Source organism: Vitis vinifera, chromosome 3 (genome assembly GCF_030704535.1).
Source record: "Vitis vinifera cultivar Pinot Noir 40024 chromosome 3, ASM3070453v1".
Taxonomy (NCBI): Eukaryota; Viridiplantae; Streptophyta; class Magnoliopsida; order Vitales; family Vitaceae; genus Vitis; species Vitis vinifera.
This window is the reverse complement of record NC_081807.1, coordinates 2797259-2820211: the sequence shown is the minus strand read 5'-3', so window position 1 is coordinate 2820211 and position 22953 is coordinate 2797259. Positions and strand designations below refer to the sequence as shown.

At 33.9% G+C, this 22953-nt stretch overlaps 1 protein-coding gene across 1 annotated transcript; it reads right to left on the bottom strand.

The window, feature by feature from the left end:
* Nucleotides 1-553: 553 nt before the first annotated feature.
* On the bottom strand, nt 554-14038 carry LOC100854676 (actin cytoskeleton-regulatory complex protein PAN1). Its single transcript, XM_010647489.3, has 13 exons — nt 13543-14038; nt 10928-12086; nt 9918-10127; nt 9604-9827; nt 7025-7099; nt 5911-5982; nt 5722-5820; nt 5531-5602; nt 5345-5459; nt 4497-4565; nt 3627-4137; nt 2781-2910; nt 554-1460 (listed from the first exon to the last, which is right to left on the bottom strand). Exons 1-13 carry the CDS (start codon nt 13690-13692, stop codon nt 1035-1037), a joined length of 3312 nt encoding a protein of 1103 aa, XP_010645791.1. The 5' UTR covers nt 13693-14038; the 3' UTR covers nt 554-1034.
* Between the last annotated feature and the right edge of the window lie 8915 nt (nt 14039-22953).

The window sequence follows — 22953 nt, the reverse complement described above, 5'->3', positions numbered from 1 at the left end:
CTATAATTAAATTACAGGCATTTTCACAAATTTGAATGCAAAAAATATAACTTTTAAACTTCTTTTAAAACTTACATACAATGTGATATATTTTCAATCACTTGAGTGTCACATCATCCTCCCACAAAAATGAAGTATTAATTAACAATTAAAACTTTAGTAAAAAAATAAAGTTTTAATTAGCAAATAAGATTTTAAAAGCTCCAATTAACAATTAAGACTTTATTTTTTAACTGAAACCCTTATCGGTAATTGAGGCTTCAACTTAAATTTGAACATAAGATTGACATTTTTCCCCTAATGGGTTTTCACCGTCTTGAGGGATTAACCAAGTGAATTCTTTAAAAAATCTGGATGTTAATATAGCACACAAGAATCCGATCTTTCAGCCATGGCTCCATCTCCTTGAGGTGCAGTAAGCTACCGTGTATTGTAAAGAACACTCTTTGTCACACAACATTCATCTTCCATTTTGCACCACAGTATTGCCTTTAAACCACCACTAACTGAAACACAAGCTGAAACACAAGCAGGGAATACAATTCACAATCTCTTAAAGCTTCAACAACTACTCATGATACTATTATTATTCACTCAATGCCTTACTGCAAAAGCTGCTTGTTCGATGTCACACGATTCATGTCATGGCTGGATGGTATTAACCACCCCCAATTGCCCAAATACCTCATATCGATATTACACCAAAGGAAAAAAGAAACAAGAGAAAGGAAAAATGAAATCAACTGCCTAGTCATGACAACATTCAGCAACATAAGATATAAAAAAATACTCTCAACAGGATCTGGGAAATATGAAAAATTTTCCACCCTGACAAGCTCCCCAAAAAAAAAAAAAAAAAATCAGAGAAGAATTGGGGAATACACAACAGTGTGATCCAAAAATATATAACAAGCAGCCAGCGACAGTCACAACTATATAGCACACAAGGAAAACACAGGCCAATTATATAGCAGAACTATCAAAACACACGAGAAGAGTCGAGTCCTCAGGCATGACTAAAGTGAGTCACCGAGCTAAAAGGCACTCCAATTATCAGAGCCTCTTCTTGGAGTTTGACTGTCCAGTGATGTCTTAAAGGGCCCGGTGCCAAAAGGATCGGAGTCATCAGATGATGGAAACCCATGGCCATGATCATAGTCAGCAGTACTGCGCATCGAATCGAATCTTGCAAGTGTTTCCCGTGGTTGGAAAAATCCAGAATCATGCGACTTGAAAGAATCAAACCTTGAGAAGGGGTCAAAAGAGTGTTCTGACCCCTCGTTGAATCTTGAAGGTGAATTGCTTATACTGTAGAGTGGTGTGCTAGGTACAGAATCATCAAAAGTAAACGTGCTCTTCTTTGGAAAAGAGCCACTTGCTTGTGATGACTCTGTTCTTATAGGCTTTAGATCAAACTCGTCCCCAAAGAAATAATTTTCTGTGTGTCTCTCATGATCCATCTACAAAATAAATGGACTTATAGTGAACACCAAATTAAGAAGAAAAAGGCAAAATCAAACTTTACTGGCAGCTACTGATCATAGTCTCAAACAATGAATAATCACAAAGAACCATTTGAAGCAGAGAAAGGGGAAAATATTATATAGATGCTCCTACATCAACCAAAGTTGCTTGTTTTGATATAGGAAGCTTGCTTACCCAATGCAGGCCCCTTTTTCCAGGGTTCTAGAAGGGGCTGCCTAGTAGCAGACCTAAGCCTCAGCATTTTGCAGGAAATGGCTGCTTGTAAGCACGGTTCCACATCTCATGATAAACAGCACAAATCACCAGCACACCAAGAACTGGCTTCGGCGACTAGCTTTTAAACTAGCTACAAAATTTCCTTAAAAATGCATGCATCTAATGGGAGGTTGCAATACAGTTATCAAACTCTGATCACACCAATTCTGATGTGGTTGGGTTTGAGTTAAGATTTCTAATAGTACCATCATACAATAACATTCATAAAAATTAGGTTCAGGTGATAGTCACTCTTACACTATTTTGTGATTCAAGGTGAGCATATGCTTTCCAGAACCTAGTCTCAAGCCAGCCCATGGATGGACAAACCAAATCAATTGTCAGCATAAGCATACCTGCAGATCTGATTCCTAAGAGTTCAGAAGGCCTTGAAATTCCTAAAGCCAAAACTAACCTGGTCAGATCATCTTAACTCTCCTATCCCTTTTTGTGCCAGTCTCCAAATACATTATCTATGTTCATCCAAATGGGTCAAATCTTGGTCGGTTGTCATAGTTGCCATGCGTTATAGAGCCCAGGTCCCCGAGATATGCACTTCATCTTACATTGAGAACAAGGACATTCATGTCCATCCTTGCTGCTGACATGTAGAACCTCAAATGGGTTTTTCTAGTAGGTTGTGTTTGGGTCAAATAGGATAGGGTACAAACTTCTCAACCAAATAAAGCTGCTTTGAGTAAAAGTAATTTAAATTTCCTTCTTTCAAGTTTAAACATAGTTAAAAACAAATGACACGTTGCATTATGAATCAAATCTGGGAGCTAACCTTAGACCTTTTTAATAAGTCCCATTTGCAATTCAACATTTGATATGCTAGTATAACATGCATGCACACTGAAGAAATGAACTTTCGAGCAAATTATGTAGGTAATGTCTTTCTCGTTAGGCATACTCCTAATACTAGAAAAAGATGGGGGATGAGCAGGCATTTGAGTAACATGACAAATGCTAAGCATACTCCTCAAATGCAACCCCACCCCCCAACACAGACATATCCTTTAAATGAGAGTATTGCTTACCTTGCTAGTAGCACCGATTGAGTTCATGCCCCATATTGACTCCATGTCATCATTAGTGTCAAATTTTCCCCAAGTTGGTTCATCAAAGCTCTTATCTCCAGAAAGGAAAGAGTCTGCACCTCCATAATCACTGCATAAACAGTAACTATAATTTCAATCCATCTGTTCAAATAATCAAATAGGCAACAAGTCCAGAAAAAAACTAAAAGAAAACTTTAAAAGCTTGAGAAGCCATAAAGAGAACTAAGAAATGACTTATAAACCATACATGCAAGAACTTGACACCAATATGGAGTGTTATACAAGATGGATGAATGGCAAGACAACAGAATCAGAGAAGAAATTCATGTGAAGTTGGTGGTAGTACCAACTGAGAATAAGAAGCAAAGGTTGGCAAGAAAGTTTAGTCCTGTTGCAACAACTACCAATGACTAGATCAGCAAGTAGAAACTTGGTTTAAGTTAAGTGATATGACTAGAGGCATGTCAAAAGTAGCGTGGATCAAGTCTGTGAAATGAGACATCATAACCTATAATTTAACAGAAGGGATAATCCAAAACTGCACAGAATGCAAAAATGACTCCATGTAGCTCCTCCCAGGTAATTGGGATGAGGCTGTTCAACTCGAGCAACATAAACAACATAACACCTGCTATTGAGTAAATTACAACATGGGATATCAAAAAAGATAAGGAGGAAAATAAGTTTTTAATGAGCATGGCAATGACAATGCAATGAGACATACATTTGAAACTTTTCTTCTCTTCTTCTAGTGTGAACACGTGTTTTGTGTCAACAGGTACCATGTTATTTCATAGAAAGGTTGTCTACATCAAAGAGTAATACCTTTGAGTGTCTTTGGCATGGGGTGAGGCATCTTCACTGAAAGGCTTGAAGAAGTGAGAGTCAAGAAATTCTCTAGAAGGGCTATCAAATGCAGGCCTTGCTGCTGGACTGCCAGCAGGACTTCTTTCAAATGCAGTCCTTGCTGCTGGACTGCCAGCTGGACTTCTCTCGAATGCAGCCCTTGCTGCTGGGCTGCCCACTGGACTTCTCTCCATTGCAGTCCTTGCTGCTGGACTGCCAGCTGGACTCCTCTCCATTGCCACCCTTGCTAATGGACTGCTGCCTGGACTTCTTGCTGAGTAATCCTCAGTTTGGCTATATGCTGATCCATTTTCAACCACTCGTTCACCCATGCTTGGAGGGTCCTCCGATTTAACATCAACACTTGAAGAAGCAGCAGTTGGAGTTTCAGCTGTGGAAGCTTTTTCTTTGTCAACTGGCATAGACTTTGGTTTTGGAGGTGCTATGGCATTTTGTACATCAAGAGTGAGCTCCTTCACAAAAACGTATCCTGAAAAGTGGAAATGATGCATGATTTACATGAAGACTATATATCCAGTTCAAATTTCTCATAAGAAGATTCTGCAGATATTGAAGTCTGGTTTAAGGGCATATATTGGTTAAAGATTCATCACACAGCTGCATATTAGCACAACATCACAATGAAGGGGCAGTTCCAATGTATGCATGAGAACTATCCCACCATATATACCAAAATGACAGAAATGCTTTCTGTAGATTGATGTGCCACTCTGATTGCTGTTCTGATGAATCTGATATTTTAAGAACCTGAGGGGAATTGTCCTCTATCTGCTACAAAAAGGAGACTTACTAAATTATGATTATCCATGAGGGAATATTACAGCATACCTTCCTCTTCAAACTTATCCCAATCTTCATCCCAATCAGCAGCTCCCTCTTGGATTCCAAGTTGCCAGCCTTAATAGATAATAAAATTAGAAATCAGAATTTTGGAAAACAGAAGAATCGTTGGGTAACTTACAGTAAACTGGGGCAGAAAAAATGACATAACATGATTAATTCCAAAGAACCCTATCAGGTCCCTCCAAAGACTCCAAAGCCCAGAAAATCACAACTAATATAAAAATTTGGCCAACAATGTTCAGGTTTACATTATGTTTTCTATTTCAAAATTAATTTTAAGAGATTTCTTCCAGAACAGCTTGTGTTTTATTGACGAATGGAAAAATGGAAGTTACAATTATTCAACAACAGGAAAGATTTTCATCTTGGTCTATAAATGAATAATTTTTCATTAGTATAATCTCACATAATCTTCTTCAATATCTTTTTCTTGGTTTGAGAAAACTAATCCAACATTTCCTTAGTTTGTACATCTTATTCAAGATCAACTTGTCTAGCAAATTCTTTTTCATCCTGATATTGATTCTCTAATTCAAGAAGTATCTTTTTCCATTGATGATATAAGGATTCCTTTTTGCCTATCAATAGTAACTCTTGAGTAACTAATCCTTGATTTAACTTTTGTGGATTTGAAAAGATGCCGCTTGTATAATTCTCAGATGTATCAAAACCAGATTATGCTACCAGTTAACGGTTCAATATATATATATATATATATGACAGACTGCTATGTGCATGCCAGATGATAACTTAAACAAGTCCTTGTGATCCCGAAATCTGCCTAATAAGCAAGAATGGAAAACACATCGGGGGCCAGCATGAGATGAAATTACCAAAGGGAAGCTCGACAAGTGTGGTTGGTTTCACATATAATCCATACTTCTTGCAGCGCTCATTAAGAGCTTTCACTAGCTCATCGAGATCAGACTGGATACGATCAGCACGAACCTGAATGTGCCAGTTAAAAAGGTTAGAAAATTTCATAGACTCTCCATTGGCTCAACATGGTTAGAATTTACCTGAATGCTCTCATCAGCACTGCCATTTTCCTCCATCTTGAGAATTGCCTGATACAGCTCCATTTTCCTCTCCTGAAGGTCAATCATATAAGCACATACAACTAGAACTAAGAGAAAACACAATGAAGTTTAAACATATGAATAAATGAAAAATGAAACAAGAACCATAACTGCTCATAAGTGAGGAATACCTGAATATCACGAAATGTAGCTTCTTCAATAGTTAATTTAGAGGCTACATCTCCAGATTGCTTGTATTTCTCTTCATATTTCTTGGCCAGGGCTTCAGCCTGGAATATGCATCGTGATCATTAAGCCAATAATAATCATCAAGATAGATTAAGGTGAAAGATGAAGACTTATATGACCAAAAAAGATACCTCGCGTTTATCAGCAGCTACCCTCTCAATGATCTCATTAAGTCTGTTGTCACATCTGCTTTTGTATAAAACCTTTACCAAAAAGAAAACCATTTAGAAAGAATAAAGCATAATAAACAAGCATAAAAATTGCCCGCTACTTAGGATGTATGGTTGGTGATCTCCTTTGAAAGACTGTTTCCTAGGTTTTTTCAATATTGCAGCAAACAAAATGCTTGAATTTCTATGTAATGGAATGAGGAGGGACCATCTGCCAGTGAAATGCTGAGGACCATCCATGAGCAGTAGTTGGGGTTGGCAGTGCCATTTTTGCAGCTTATTCACTCTACTGTAGCGTGCAGAGAGACAAGATAGACTTGTGTAGAGGATCTCTAAGTTAGGGGTGCTTCTTGGTGAAGTCTTTCTGCAGGTCATTGCATCCAAAAGCCTTTTAACCATTTCCGGCTAGGAAGGTGTGGGGTACTACAATCCTAAGGTTACTTTCTTTTTCAGCAGGAGAAAATAACATGAAAAGGCTTGGTTTCAAGCGAGTTCTAGTCATCCATGAAAAAGAAAAAGGGAGGAATCAACTAACCATATCCTCTTACATGTTGGATTCTTTTGTAGTTTGCAGTTTTTGTTCCTTGCCTTGTTTGAGCATCTTAGGGTTTTGCCTCGATTTATTAAGAGAACACTAGTTATTTGGTTTGACAGTTTTGTCACCGTCATGAAGAGGGTTTAGCGTATGACACTTGAGGGGGATGTTAAGGATGACATATGATAGCTCAAATTCTAATAGCTTAAGCTTTTAAGAAAGTTGGTAGCTTAACAAGTCAAAAATGTGCTCAACCCATAATGAATTATTCAAATATAATGCTTATTGAAACTGAAAATGCCAATACTTAGCTCGTGGGAAACATTTTTAAAACATAGGGTAGAAGTCCCCAAACCAAACCCCCCTCCCCTTCTCTTATTTCCTTCCTTTCTTCCTTTTTTTCATCCAGAGGGTAACTGTATATCCAGGGTTTAAACCTGTTCTGAACTCCTTGCCACCAAAGCCCCACCACAAGAAAAAGGAAGGAAAAAGCTTTAAAGCTAAAATTAAGGGCATAATAATCAGAAACAAAATACTCACAAGTTCCTGCATCTTAGTGCGGCAAAACTCAATTTTCTCTTTAGAATCCAAAATTTCTTTCTCCAATTCTTCTACCTTCCATGAACAAAAACAAGCCAGGTCAAACAGACTATCAACATATGTGCAATTTCATCCAAAGAAGAGTTGAAATGGAAGAAATTTCATAAAATCAGCACATCACATCACACACTAAAAACTTGCAAAAGTGCCTATTTTTCAGATTGCTTCAGGTTACAAGAGTTCCAATTTGAATGAAGTGATTAGTTAGTTCTAAATCTGAACATAGTTTTTTCCATCAACACTCATAAAATCACCCGTCAAATGAAGAGTTTGCCATCAACACTCATAGCATTTATGCCTATTGCTTTGTGAAAATGAGGTGTGAGAAAGACAAATTACACAAAGCAAACATAATACATTGTATTGCAGGTAGCACTGTAAGATTGTAATCAAGTGCAGAACTGATCAATAAATCACACATTAAATAGAAAATTTCCCAGGGAGCCAGATATGACCTTTCAAGGAATTTAAGGGATTATCAGTGATCTATTATCGTATGCAGTGAATCCTTTTTTTTTTTTTTTTTTTTTTTTTTTGCCAGGTGATGATGAAATTCATTAAACAAGCACAATAGCACAACAAAGTACAACAAAAATATACAAAGCACAACAAAGAAAACAACAAACAAGAGACAAGGAGCAACCAAGGCAGGATTACAAAAAATACCTCCCTCCTTTAACGAGACCCCAACCAATCAACAAACTCAATTAGAGACATGAGCACAGCCTATGTAAAACTTTACCCAGAAAAGGAGATTACTAAGGAAAATGCTCTTCAGACTCTAAATAGACAGTTCCTCATTCTCAAACAAACTTCAATTTCTTTCTTTCTAAAAAATCTAGAAGACATACAAAGGAGCAACTCTCCCAACCTTCTTCAGCACTTTTTTTTGACAAAAAGATCCATACCACCCTAGCAAAGTCTCACTCACAATGGCCAACAAAACCCAAGAAACCTCAAACGAGGAAAACAATATCTGCCAAAAAAACTCTTGCCTTGGTACAGTGAAAGAGGATGTAATTAATTGATTGTTCTTCCACGTTACATATGAGGGATCTATGAACCAGTGCTCACCCTCTTTTCTAAGGTTGGCCAAAAGTCAAAACCTTTTCCTGACAAGCTTCCCAAGCAAAAAAGGTTACCTTAGATGGAACCCATGGATTCTAAATGATCCCTATTGTAAATGAAATTGAGCTCCCAACTCTAAGACAAAATAAAAAGACTTCACTGAGAAGGTTTCACTCCTCCACACTGCCATATCTCCTCCTCCCCGTTCATTGACTTGGCCTGGAGTCCAGCAAAAATGTGTTCAACATTATCAAGCTCTCGTTCATTAAGATTTCTAGAAAAATAGAGGTTCTAAATTTCCAATAACCCCTCTCCCAGGTCTGCTCACACAAATCCATCACCTAAACCTCCTTTGATAAGGTTAATGCAAATAGAGACGGAAAAGAAACACACAAAGGCTCCTTTCACCCTCCTCCCATTTCCTACAAACAAAGAAATTCTACAATTACATGTATCCCAATCCTTCTTAATAGTTTTCCACAAACTAACAGCGTACCCTTCTCTCACCTCCCAAGACCTTCAACCCCCTTCTTCTCCATATTTTTCACTTATAACCTGTCTCCAAAGAGCTCCCACTTCAGATGCATATCACTAACTCTACTTACACAAAAAGTGATTTATTAAACAAAAAGAGTCCCCTTACACCCAAACCCTGTTTTCTTTTCTCCATGCAGGTAGGTGATCACTTCACTAAATGAAGCTTTTTTCTCTAAAACACTGTCTCCCCACAGGAAATCTCTTTAAATCTTCTCAAGCCTCATTTTAACATTTCTTGAGATGGAAACAAAGACATAAAATAAATGGGCAAACTAGCTAAAGTAATCTAGATTAAAATAATCCACCCCCTTTTGAAATATATTGTCAAACCCCTCACTGATTTAAAAGGAGCAACTAGAGGAAGCCCCAGATAAGTAGTTAGAAGCTCACCTACCCTACACCCCATTTATAAGCTCACCTACCCTACACCCCATTTATAAGGCCAACTCCTCTACATTGTCTAACTTCTCAATTCTAATCAACTTGCTCTTTTTCAACATTAATTTTCAAAAACAAGATGGCTTCAAATCATATGCCGTGAAACTTAAAAAAGATATGGAAATACAAGCAACAATGCTGCCCAGGGCAGGGGCAGCTCAACATGAAATAGAGCCTTAGGCAAACTTTTTCAATTAGACCTTCTTTGTCTTTTTTTTTTTTTTTTTTTTGATAGGTAAATCAGAATTGTATTAAAAGAAAGAAAGTATACATTCAATTAATTATCAATAATTATTTAAAAATATCTAATAAAAACTAGAAAAATAAATTAAATAATAATAAAATAAAAAAATAAAATAAAAAACAGGGGGCTTTTATGAAGTGTGGCCTTTTGCAGTTGTCTTGCTTGCCCAAAGGTGAGTCTAGCATTGGTGAAAGGTTCTAAAAAGTGATGAGACAAAAAGAAAGAAAAGTACCTTTTTATTAGCATCTGCTGCCTCTCGAAACTTTGTGTTAAGCATGTCTTGTTCCTCTTTACTAAGTTGATTCACAAAATGTTTCTCTAACACTGGCACTTTTGACTTCTGTTGATTTGTCTGCTTTCCTTCATCAGCCCGATGGGGCAGTGGAGGCCTCCCTCCCATTGCAGGTGTTACATGCCGTGCACCAGAAACAGGCATTCCTTGTTGTTGTTGCAAACCTACAAATAAAAAGAGGAAAATACCATTAAATTCTCCATAAATGCAGGGTAACCAAGATCAGAAAATTTCACACATATGTGAAAAACTACCTGATGGAGGTCTCCAAGCTGCACTGCCATATCCAGCCATAGGTTGAACTGTGGTTGGAAAGTCAGCAAAGATGCTGCTTGGAAGCACAGCTGGAAGCGGACGTCCATCCCTGTACCTCTCCATTAGATAAAGTGCAGTACAAAACTCCCTGAGAGAAAGCATGCTATCATTATCCTGATCGGATAAGTCCCACACCTGCTTTAAAACCTCTGACAAATGTAACCAATGGTAGAATGGTAAGAATAACACAATCAGAGATTAAATAAGCTGCCATCAACAAAACACAACAAATAAAGATGAAACATTACCATACTACATCAAAAAAACTCATAAAATGTCAAAGAAAGACATATTTCTTTGAAATATTTTACAATGATACAACAAAATATAGATGACTCCATTTTTTATATTATTGCTAGATGAAAAGATAATGCCATCACCTGATAAAAATTATAGAAACATGACATTGCACAACACAAACTATCAATCAAAGCCAATCATAGTGGTTTGTTGAACAGGATGTTCTGTAATACATTGCATGCAGAATATCAAACTGTCAACATCAATTGATAAGTGTAGCAAGATGATAACAGGCTCATATGAAGTAATCTTTCATTCGTGCACATGAATGTGCATCTGGATGACTTTGATGGGTGTACACCACCAAAAAGATGCTACAGCACAAAAGCCACACTAGTCAATCAGCAAGTAACCAAATCCTTTCCAAGAAAGAACTCATTTACAAGATGGTTCAAATTAGCATTCAGGTAACAGAAAATAAGTTTTCCAGGGGAAGCCACCAAGTGGAAGGTATTGATCCATGAAATGTGAAAGAATGAACAAGACGAAACTGGAGCCATCATCAAGTGCAGCCAAAATTATGGGAAGCAAAATACAGATTTCCAGTGTTTGAATGAATCACTTAAAAAATAAAACATAAACAGCAAACAGAAATCATGAGAGGCTTGACCAACCACATTAGATGTTGTGGAAAAATCATTGTTCCTACCTCTTGGCAATCTCCAACTCAGGAACAGATTGCGTGCCTGTTCACCAGTGATTTTCCCATCTCTGTCCGTGTCTACTGCCACAAATACTTTAGTATATTTCTGAATGTCAGATTGAGTAATCCTTGGCCATGGGAGCTGGGATTGACTAGAAGCAGTATTCTCAGTTCCAAGTGAAATCCCAGCTGAAATAAAGGCAGAAGAATTCTGAGTTGGAACCTGTTGGTTCTGTTTTGAAAGTGGCTGAGCTTGCTGAAGCTGACCACCAACAGGCTGTATCATTGGCGAACTTTGCAGAGAATCAAGGGCCCTTGATTTAACTGAAGGCAGGGCTCCAGAGGATACTGGAGCAATGGATGATGAAATGGGTGCATTTCCTGATGATGATGTATGCACAGAAGAATCTTGCTTTAGTTGAGACGGGGAGGCGGAAAACACATCTCCTCCAAAAATTGATTCAGAAGCAAACCCATTCCCAGTAACATCCATTGCTTTGGAATTCTTAGCTGCTGGTTCTAATGATGTGATTCCAGAGCTGACCTGCGGTTTTGATGGTACTGAAGCTGTCAGCCCTGATGGAGAAACCCCAAATCCATCCTGAGACATGGAGGGACTAACCCCTCTGATTGGAACTTGGGAGATGATTCCTGTTGGAGCTCCACCTGTCCTTCCACCAACTAAATCATTTGAGATGCTTGAGTTTGGAAGGCGCATCCCTGCCATAGTGCCTCCACCAGGGAATCCTTGAACTGCAGCACCCTGTGCTGGAAGTGAAGCAGAACCAGGTAAGGTTTGAGTAGGCCTCATTAACTGATTTCCCTGAGGGGGAAAATATTGCTGGTTTACATTTGCACTTATAGGTCCTTGTGGCCCTCTAACCCCAAAGTTTTGAGAGGCTGTTGGAGCAACAGAGCCCATTGGAGCGACAGATGCAGGTGCAGGTGCTGGTGCTGGTGCAGCAGTATTCATCTGTGTAGGAGCGGCAGCAAGATTTATCTGTGGTGCAGGTATCTTAGCTGCAGCTGGGCCATACAATGCTGCCTTCACAATGTCAGGGGTTAGCTCACGCTTGCTTTGTGCCACAGTGACAAGTTTAAGAGCATTATAGAACTCAGCCCGACCAAGGAAACCGATCCGGTTATGGTCTGCATACGTCCATATCTGCAAAAAAATAGAACAAATTGATACAAACTAAATCTGACAGAGTTATCATGTCTTGAACACAAAATTAACTTACTAAAATGAAAGGTCTTCTACCATAAGATTATTACTGTAAGAACTAAGAGGTGCAAGTAACAAGTTCTTTTATCAATGTCTTAGCAAAACTGTAGACGTACTGAAGGTTCAGTGTCTAGGCCACAGATTAGGTCTCCTAGGTAGCAGGCTAGCATCAGAACCTGGGAGGTCAAACTAGCAAGATGAAGAAAAAACTGAAGAACAAACATCATGATGATGGAAGATTCTAGGGTAAATATGTCACCAATACTCCTCATAAACTTAGGGTGCGTGTGTGCGTGTATTTGATGTGTAAAGGAAAGGAATACTACAAAAAAGAAACGCCAACAGTGCACCCCAATGTACACAGTGAGAATTTAGGGTATATATCCATCTTACATAGCTTGGAAAGATGTCCATGGTCACAAACCACAGAATACTCAAAGACAATTTCTTTCTCTTTTAAGAGCGCATTAAGAAGAGGCTTAGAAGAGAATGCCAAAAGTCAGCTTACTGTGCCCCAAACATAAAACTTTTTCAAAACTTTGATCGAGTGCAGAAAAGAAAAGGATTTTTATTGAAGTAGTTTATTGATAGTGGTTGGGATGAAGTTTTTATTGAGCTACGCATATGTGATTCAATTTGTTTTATTAGTGTTGCAGTTTCAATTAAAATGGAAAGATTGAATTTATAAATTCATTAATGTTATCAAAGGGCACAGTTGTTATAACTCGTCTTCTCTGCACTCAAGCCTATTTATGTGGTTATTCATTGTGAACCTGGGAGATGACTAATCATTTGATCACCAATGCTCCCCACTGTTACTCTGTCTCAGAACTGTCCATTTACTGATGAAACTAACAGTTAAGTTCCAATTTTTCACAGAATTAATAAAATGGCAAAGATGTAAACACAGAAAAATCAGAGTGAACAGAGTAGCTACCAAATAGCATTGAAATATTTTATCACAATCTCATCAGAACCTTGCTCATAAACATTGTCCCATAATTACGCCAAACTGTGCTTCACTTCTGATTAGACCAGACCATAACCCGAAACAAAGCAGTACTCAATGGAGATCTCATATATCGCCACCCAATTATGACCAGAAAAAGTACATTTTAGATGATCAGAGCTTAGAAGAAAACAAATTTCACTATGAACATAAGCAACCATCATCTCCAAAATCAAAATACCATGCACTTCCACTTCACATTCTCGCAACCATAAATGGTACCAAAAATCAACCCTAACAAATAAACAAAATTTCAAAATTCAAGCATCCACATCCCCACACCAACCCCAGAATCACCCCATCCCAACCATAAATCAACAATTCAACCCACAAATCAACCCGATCACCGACACACCACCACCGAATCAGATTCAAACATAGGCGTACCTGTGCAAGAACATGCTTAGGCAAATTGGTGGTCTGGAAGAAGGCGACGGCCTCGGAGCCACTAATCCGGCCATCTCGATCCAAATCCGCCCTTCGAAAATACGCATCGAAGAGATCCACATTCGGCGCTTGGTTCTGCGCCGCCGCCATCAGAGAGAAACAAAGCTCAACAGAACCGCCGATCGAGATCCGGACACAAAAGCATTAAACAAATCAACCGCAGCGCGAGCCGATCGGAGGAGCAAAATCGAAACCCTAGAACACAGAAGGGCTCCTATAGAGCCAATTGGTCGATGTGTAATTCGTGGAGATAGAATTGGATTAAAATTAGACGATATATCAGCTACTGAAAATTTCAGAGGATTTTTTTTTTATCTTTTTAGGGGAAGGTGAAACTGAGAAATGAGTCAGCGACGGAGCGTTTGGCTCGAGAGAAAATGGAGAGAGAAAAGAGGGAGAGTGAGTATGAGGTGGCTGATTAAAACAAAAATTAATCATAATTCCATCATTATAAATAATAACAAATACCAAGTAAATTACCATTATTCAACATTTTAACTTCTATATTAAGAAAACTTAAAAATCTATACCATCACCAATTTTCAATCTCAACCGTCCAAATATCCGATCAAATATGGCTCCTACGGTTCATGTTGCCCCATAAGTGAAAATGGAAAAATTGGACATGCTAAAGGTATGTTTGGTAACTATTTTTTAGTTTTCTATTCAAAAGATATAAAAAAAAACATTGTTTGATAACCAAGAAGTATTTTCTATTTCCCTTTTTAAGAAAAGAAAATAAAGCGTTTTTAGAAAACATCTTTCAATTGTTTTTCGTTTTTTCATTTTTTTTAGGGTTGTTTTAAAAAATAATTATACAAATATATACATCATTAAAAATAAAATATTAGATATACAAATTATTTTTAAGATATATTTTAAAATATTAAAAATAGGTTAAAAACATTTTAAGTTTCGAATATATTTTTTCTATAAAATCGTTTTGAAAAGCTATTTTTCATAATTATTTTGGAAACAATTACCAACAAACCGTTAATTTTTATATATAAAAAATGAAATGAGGTTAAAGTAGTATATAAAAATGATTGGACTTTAAATCAATTTTTTATTTTTATTCATATTTTTGTTTTTTCTATTTCTTTTTCCTTTGCACTTTCCCATTTTAAATCAAACTAAACCTTATACACAATCTGAATTGAAAAAATATATTAACTTATGTCAAATCAATCATCTAAATCAAATGAAGTCAAACTTAAATAAGTTTGGTTTACTAAAAGGTTAGTTCGGTTTTAATTCAAATATAAACTTATTATATCAATTCATTTTATTTTTTCTCTAAAAACGGTCAAACTACATCATTTTACACTTTTGGTCCAAACATATAAGATTAGGGTACAGAATAAATAAAATTAAAAAAATAAGACTATAATACAAAACAATAAGACCATATATGAGTATAAAATAATGGGACACCAAATATGAGACAATAAGACGAGAAAATAATATTGAGGTATAAATGTAACATCTCCGATTGATAAAATGTTTTTGATTGATAAAAAAAAAATAGAATTTGTACTATGAAATATTTGCATATTACATAATTAAAATTGAACAAGTGTTTGACATTTCTAATTTTATTTATTATTTAAAAAATAAATAAATGTTAATAATTCTAAGCCAAGAAAGGAATAAATTTCCTTTACTTTTTTTCGAACTTTTCTTTGTGATTTTTGACAAGATGGTGAGATGAGGAGTCTATTAATTTGGAGTAAGAAGACATCACTTTTAACTTTAGATCTTAGTTTTAGAAAAATGATATTTTTTTATTTTCTTCAATGTTTTAATAATTAAAAAAAAAAGTCATCAAACATGAATTTTAAATTATTTTCATATTTTTAATTTTAAAATCAACCCAAAAAGGAAAAGTGCAGTCCAACTAGCCAAAATAATTGGTCTAATTATAATGAGAAATGGTGGATGATGATATTTTAATGTGCACCATTTTTATTAATGGGCATTTAAGAACATCATAATTATAATTAATATTAAAATTATTAATTAATGGGTGCATTCCATCTTCGTATCCAAGGTGGGAAAATGGGTAATCTTTTCATTGAATTTTAGCTAAATCTAGATTCCTTGAATTGCAAGCATTCCTAGAGAGCCTTGAACTCGACTAATTCCCCTCCCCTAATAGTTGGAAAACGACTAATGCATCACCTTACACAAAGCCTATAAAAATTTACGGGTTGAAGAAGATGAAATTGATGGATTTTATAACTGACCTCATACGAATGGGAGGAAATGTAATAGAAGTCATATCCTCTTGAAGTCTCAACTATAAATGTGACTTTGAATCGAATTACTAATATCGTGTTTAGTGGTCATAAATAGATATTGTTTATTTTCTCATTAATAAACATTATGACTCTAAGACAAGTCTATACATGCCAATAGAGTTATTTTTTATGAGTGACTAAAACTTTTTTTTAAATGAAGTGTCCACATGACAATATTTATATTGATTCATTAAATATTACATAAATGAATTGGATTATATTGGGATTAGGTTATCCTGGTTTGGGCTTGGCCCAAGCGAGTGATTGTCAACCCCTAGCCCAACTTAACTTGAGCTTTTCATCTAGGCTTATTGAAACCTTAATTTTGGATTGAATTGTTTTTTATTTTAAAAATAATGAAAAATTAATTTCGATGGCAATGTATTATATTTTAGGATGGTCAAAAGAAGATTAACCATAAAGATAACTATAATATGTTTTTAAACTCCTATATGACCGCCTAGGAGTTGGCTAAATTTGAATTCCCAATAATTAGACTCGGTCCAACCCATGGGTCATGCTTGTCTTAGCCCATGGGTTGGGTTTATGCTATCCCATGATCAAAACCCAAACTAAAAAAAAAATAGCTCCAACCCGATCATAAGATTATTAGGCTAGACTTTGACCAAAAATTAAGATGAGCTAGGTGCTTTGGGCTAAGCCCAAATACACAGCCCACATTTAGTTCAAACTTATTAGGATGTCAATACAATTTCTTAGTTGGAATCCAACAAACATGGGCCTAGTGTCCATCACCCATAATCATGTGATCTTTAAAATTGGGCTCGGTACCTTGAACCAATATACCAAACCCCAATCCAATTGGCCCTACACATCCTAACTGCTCTCTACCTTTGGTATAAGTCCAATATTAATATAGTTGCATTAATGTTATAGCAAGATTTACAATATTTTGATATAACTTAATGTTATAATCTTTTAGTTATTATAATCATATTTCTCATCATAATTTTTATTTGAAAAGTTATCAAATAAATAAATAAAAAAATTGCAAACTACTTTAAGCAAAATAATAATAACAAAAATAAATGTATGCTATGAAATCAACGGATCTCTTTATTTATAACTTTAAATTGTGAAACTTATTTATTCATAACTTTAGATTATGACATGTAAATTCCTTAATTCATAACTTCAAGTTATAAAAGTATAAACCTTATCATAGCTTCAGGTTATGAAAATAGATTAATTTATTCATGACACTAGGTCATGATTTTCCATGTCAAATGATTTTCTCCATATGTATAACTTCATGTTATGATGTGTAAATCTTTTTATTCATAACTTTATGTTATGAAAGTATAAACTTTATCGATTCAGATTATAAAAATAGATTAATGTATTCATAAAGCAAGGTTAGGATTTTCCATAAGAAATTTTCTTCATAGCTTCAGGTTATGGTTTTCGCATATTCAAGAATGAAGTTATGAAAATACATCAATTTATTCATAACGCCAAGTTATGATTTTCCTTAAGAAATTTTTTCCATAATTTCAGGTTATGGTTTCTATGTTCAAGAATTTTCTCCATAACTTCAAGTTGTGGTTTTTCCTTGATCATATCCAAATTTTAAAAATTAAACACACGAATTATTAACCTTATCTTTGATACCTAGAAAAATAATTTCATTTGATGTTTAATATTGAAATTAAAAGGATCTATAAAATAAAAAAATAAAAAAATCATACCTTGATCCATACTTTTAGCTTCAATATGATTTGAAGTTCTTCAAGTAATCGTCTTGAACTCCTTTGTTCTTGATTTTCCCTTTCCTACTTTTCCTTTTATGCACTCCTTGTTGATGGTTATGGAAATGTTTTTACTAAATTGTCAAAGTGTAGAGAAGGATAAAGAATTCCTCTATTTATAAATGTAGTAGGTTCAATCCATCAATGAATCATTAACTAATTGTGAATTTCAAAATGAATTTAATTTAATTTCATTAAAATTTATGTATGAGAAAAGACATTAAAATATTTAATAAAAAGAAACTTAACTTTTAAGAAAAGAAAAGTTAAGGTGGTCAATAAGACCACTTTTAGTTCAATCATATTTTTCTAAGTAGTTGATAAGCCTTGAGTTTGAAACCCTTCTCCAAACAAAAATAAAAAATGATAATTATCACCAAGACAATTCAAACAATTGATTATTCTCAAATTAGTGTGAAAACAAAAATGAAATAATTGAATTTATTATCTAAATGTCTTGTGAATTCCATTCCAACTTCATATCCAAAGTGGGAAAATGGGTATTTTCATTGTGGGCTCTCTTGGATTTGAGCCAAATCTAGATTCATCCCCAATTGTAAATCCAACCCTTGAATTGCATGCATTTCTAGAGAGCCTTGAGCTCCACTCATCCACATTGAATTCCCCTTCCCTAGTAGTTTGAAAAGGACTAGTGCTTCATCATACACAAAACCCATAAAAAAATGATGGGGTTGAAGAAATCGAGATGGGTGGATTTTATAATTAGTCTCATACAAGTGGGAGAAAATGCAATATAAGTCACATCCTCTCGAAGTCTCAACCCTAAATGTCGAGTTTGAATTGAATTACTAATATCGTGTTTAGTGATTATAGATAGATATTATTTATTTATTTATTTTTATTGACAAACATTATGACTCTAAAACAAGTTTTATACATCTTAGTGGAATTATTTTTGGAACTTTTTTATTTTTTAATGATCTATGACTATATTGATTCATTAGATATTTACATAAATGAATTGGATTAAATTGGGGTTTAATTATCCTGGTTTGGGTTTGGCCCGAGTGAGTGATTGTCGACCCATAGGCCCAACTTAACTTGAGCTTTTTGTCTAGGCTTATTGAAATCTTAATTTTGGACTAGATTATTTTTATTTTAAAAAATAATCAACAAATAAGAGTTCATTTAATAATTAATCGCGATTTTAAGAAGTATTTATAACATTTATAATACTTGAAATTTTTTATTTTTTAAGTATTAAAAATACTAAAAACAATTTATAAAATCACTATCAAACGTACTTTAAATAAGTTTGTTTATTCGATTGCAATGTATTATACTTTATGATGGTCGAAAAGAGCTTAACCACATAAATAACAACAATATGTTTTTAAACCCCTATGCGACTGCCTAGGTTTGGGCTAAATTCAAATTCCCAATAATAAGACTAAGTCTGACCCATGGGTCGGGTTTATGCTACTCTATTATCAAAACTCAAACTTAAAAAAACAAGAAAAAAGAATCAATTCCAACCCAATCATAGGGTTATTAGGCTATTCATATTAGGTTAGACTTTGATCGAAAATTAAGATGAGCTAAGTGCTTTAGGCTAAGCCTAAACGCACATCCTTCATTGAGTTCAAACTTATTAGGATCTCAATACAATTTTTTAGTTGGAACCCAACAAACATGGGCCTAGTCGTCCTCATCCATAGGCTTGTAATCTTCAAATTTGACCTTGATACCTTGAACCAAGATACCAAACCCCAAGCCAATTGGCCCTACACATCCTAATATAAAAGGAGGTTGTGACATTAAGCTTTGGCCTCTAGTGTTGGTTTCTTCTTCAAATTTGTACAACATTGCTAAAAGTCTTCAATCCAACCTAACAAATATTCTCAATCATTTTATAAAATAACCATCTCATCTTCACTATAAAAGTTTTCTTGGAGCTCAAGTCTACTCAAATCCCACCACCTATTGACCTTGATCAATAAAATTTAAAGCCTAGTCTATTCAATGTGATAGTTTAATGAATACTTAATGCAGTAAAAACAAGTATAATCTTATCAAGATCCCATCAAAAAAAGTTCAAAATAGTAGTAAATATGAAGTTAAAGTGAAATGACCCTATCCAGATTCAAAACTTAAACCGACATAAAAGGATGAAATTGAGTGATGGATGTTTACAAAAAAATCAACTCGTTTTCATTGAAAAGCATCATATATATTATGAGTCCAAATCCTAATTGGTTATTCGATATGGTACTAATATCATTTTATCGAAAATCGTATGTTCAAATCTCATCATATATTTATTTTTTCAATTTATTGAACTCAGGTGAAAATCCGAAAAAAAGAAAACCGTCTAAGGTGTGTGTGCCCATTGGATAAGATACTAGTAATTCTCGTATTTATAATTCGAGTATAAAAATTTTGGTTTGTTGAATATTGCTATTGAATTAGGGAACTTAATTAGTAATTACACAAATGATAAATGTACCAATAGTTGTACTTGGGAACAAAAGTTCCCCTTCATGGCCAAGGCTACATTTATCTGGGCCCATTACATGGGCTTTAAGTCTGCGTGAAATTGATGGGCCTGCTGTGGGACCAATTTTCTCTGCATCGCCAGTTTGTGTTGTACGGCCATATGAGAACAAATAGTGGGCCCAATCAAAACCCACTTTTGGTTGGAAATGGATGAAGGAACCTTCGGAAGAAGGAAAAAATAATAATAATATATATATAGATAATTTTTTTTTACATATTTTCTGAAAATAAAAGTGATTAATAAGGCCATATTTTTAAAATTAAATTTTTATTCTAATTTTAAAATTTATAATTTGATTTATATAATATTAATTAAATTTAATTTGAGTTTTATTAAAAAATAGTTTTATAATTATAAATAAATTATTTTCAGTAAAAAATAAATACTAATAATATAAAAAAAATTAAATTATATTTATTTGTTAAAAATGATACATGCTGGGCCCTCTAATTTTATCTAAATTCCACGTAAGCAGATCAGCTGAAGTGTCATGCTATGAGTCACCCGCGGGTGAAAATATCCCGAGTGCTACGATATATAAACGAGACGATATTGACACTACGTAACAAAATAAGGAAGAGACAGACAGCTCACTCCAGTTTTTTTTCGTCTCTTTCATTGTTTCCCATCTCGTGAAACGACAAATTGACACCTGGGCACCCACATGGTCCTTCTCCACTCATTATCACGCCACGTGGCCAGATGTTTTGCTATGTTTCCATCTCATTTAAATTAATCTGCCACGTGGCTAAATTTCCAGGTCATTCGCTTTGGGCATCTGGCCTTTGGTGAGGAAGCTGGGGACACATGACCGTGACAGTCTAGGATAGAGATGTACACCGCATTATAGACAAGTACCCGCAATAAATGCTGACTACATCTGGTCAACAAATCGAATGGACGACCATGATCCTACACGGACTTGAAAATGCTCTGCAAAGTACCCTAGTCCACTAGACATAAATGAAAAATAAATAAAAAAATTGCATGGTTGATAATAAAAAATCGAGTTTAAAATAATATTTTCATTTTTAGTCACATTTTCATATGTTGATAAAAAAAACTTCATTTTACGTAAGTATTTTTATTGTATCTTTTATCTTTTGATTTTATTTTCTATATCGTTATTCGAAAATACAGTCTTACTTGTAATTTATGTATATTTTTTTAATATCATTTTATGCTTATTATCATAAAAAAATTAAAAATAATTTCAAAAAAAACCTTCAATGATAGATATTAAAAACATTTTTTAAAAATATAAATAAAAAACCATGAATTTAAAGAATTTAGAGGGACTTTGATATGATCACTCATGGCACGATATAAAAGTAGGGTTTTAGGAATCATTCTAGTTAGGGTGAGGTTCAACAAGTCCCTACAAAATTCCATACTATGGTTTGGGTTGCCAACAGAGAACCAATAATGGATAGGTCCCATATGGGCCACATTCATCAAAATTTACATTTTGGTTAAAATTTGGTATCCTTTTTTAATGACCTAACTTGAATTTAAGTCATGAAAGTTGTTTTTCTTTTGTTAAATTTGAGAAATTTGGCCAACTTTTGTCACCTATTTATTATTTTAAGACAAATTTATCCAATTTATTTTAAAAGCACTAGATGTACTTACTAATATAGGAAAGCGTTTTTTAGAAATTAAGGTGATGTTTGTTTTTTTATTGAAGAATAATTTAGTGATATCGACCAATATAACTAAAATGAACTTATTATCAATAAGTTTAGTTTAATTATATTGGTTAATATCAATAGGTTATTTTTAACTAAAAAAGTCAAATATTTTGATTGTTTTCTATTCAAAAAAAAAAAAAAAAAAACAATATCTAAGTGTTTCATAAAAATTTAAATATGATTTTTAGAAATATAAAGGGTTGCTTGAAATGATTATTGAAAAATCACTTAATAGGTGATTTTTTTAAATTATTGTAAAATACATTATTAAAACATTTTTAAAATTTTATTTTTATTTAAAACGCCACCAATAAAAAGGTGATATACTAAGAGAACTTTAATGATAATCATTTTTATTTAGCCAATAAAATTACTAAATTTATAACATTATATATGTAAAATGACTATCATAAAAGTTTTATTAAAAAAGTAGTTTTTTAAAACTATTTTTTCATATTCATTTTTTATTGATTAAACAAAAAACGCATATTAATTAAGAGTGCGTTTGGGTAGTAATTTTCATCTGAACTACTTTTAATTGAAATGTTTTCTCTTTGTACATTTTTCAAAAAATAATTTATTAAATATTTTTTAATTTATTAAAAACACTTTCTAATATTAATGTTTTTGTTCAAAAGTCTTTTTTATATTTGAAAATTTTTTCAAAGCATTGTCAAACATATTTTAAACAAAAGAAAATTTTGAATTTTTTTTTCTCAAAAGTCTATTGATTAAGATTTAATTTTTGGCCACTTTAATTACCTCAATTTATCTTATAATTTCAGGTTGAAATCTGGGTGTTTGGTAAACCAAATTAATAACTTAAATGACCTAATAACTTAATTAAAGTTATTAACTAAATTAAGTATGTTTGATAAATAAATATAACTTAAAATCAAAAATAATTTTAAGTAATAACTAAAACAAATTATTAATTTATTTTTCAACTAATATATTTATTTTACATTTTTATCTCATTTACTTTAGTTATTTTCGGTGTCTTTTTTGTTATTCCATGACCTCTATTATTACTCAACCTTCTTTACCGTAATTATAAATTTATTAAACGACTT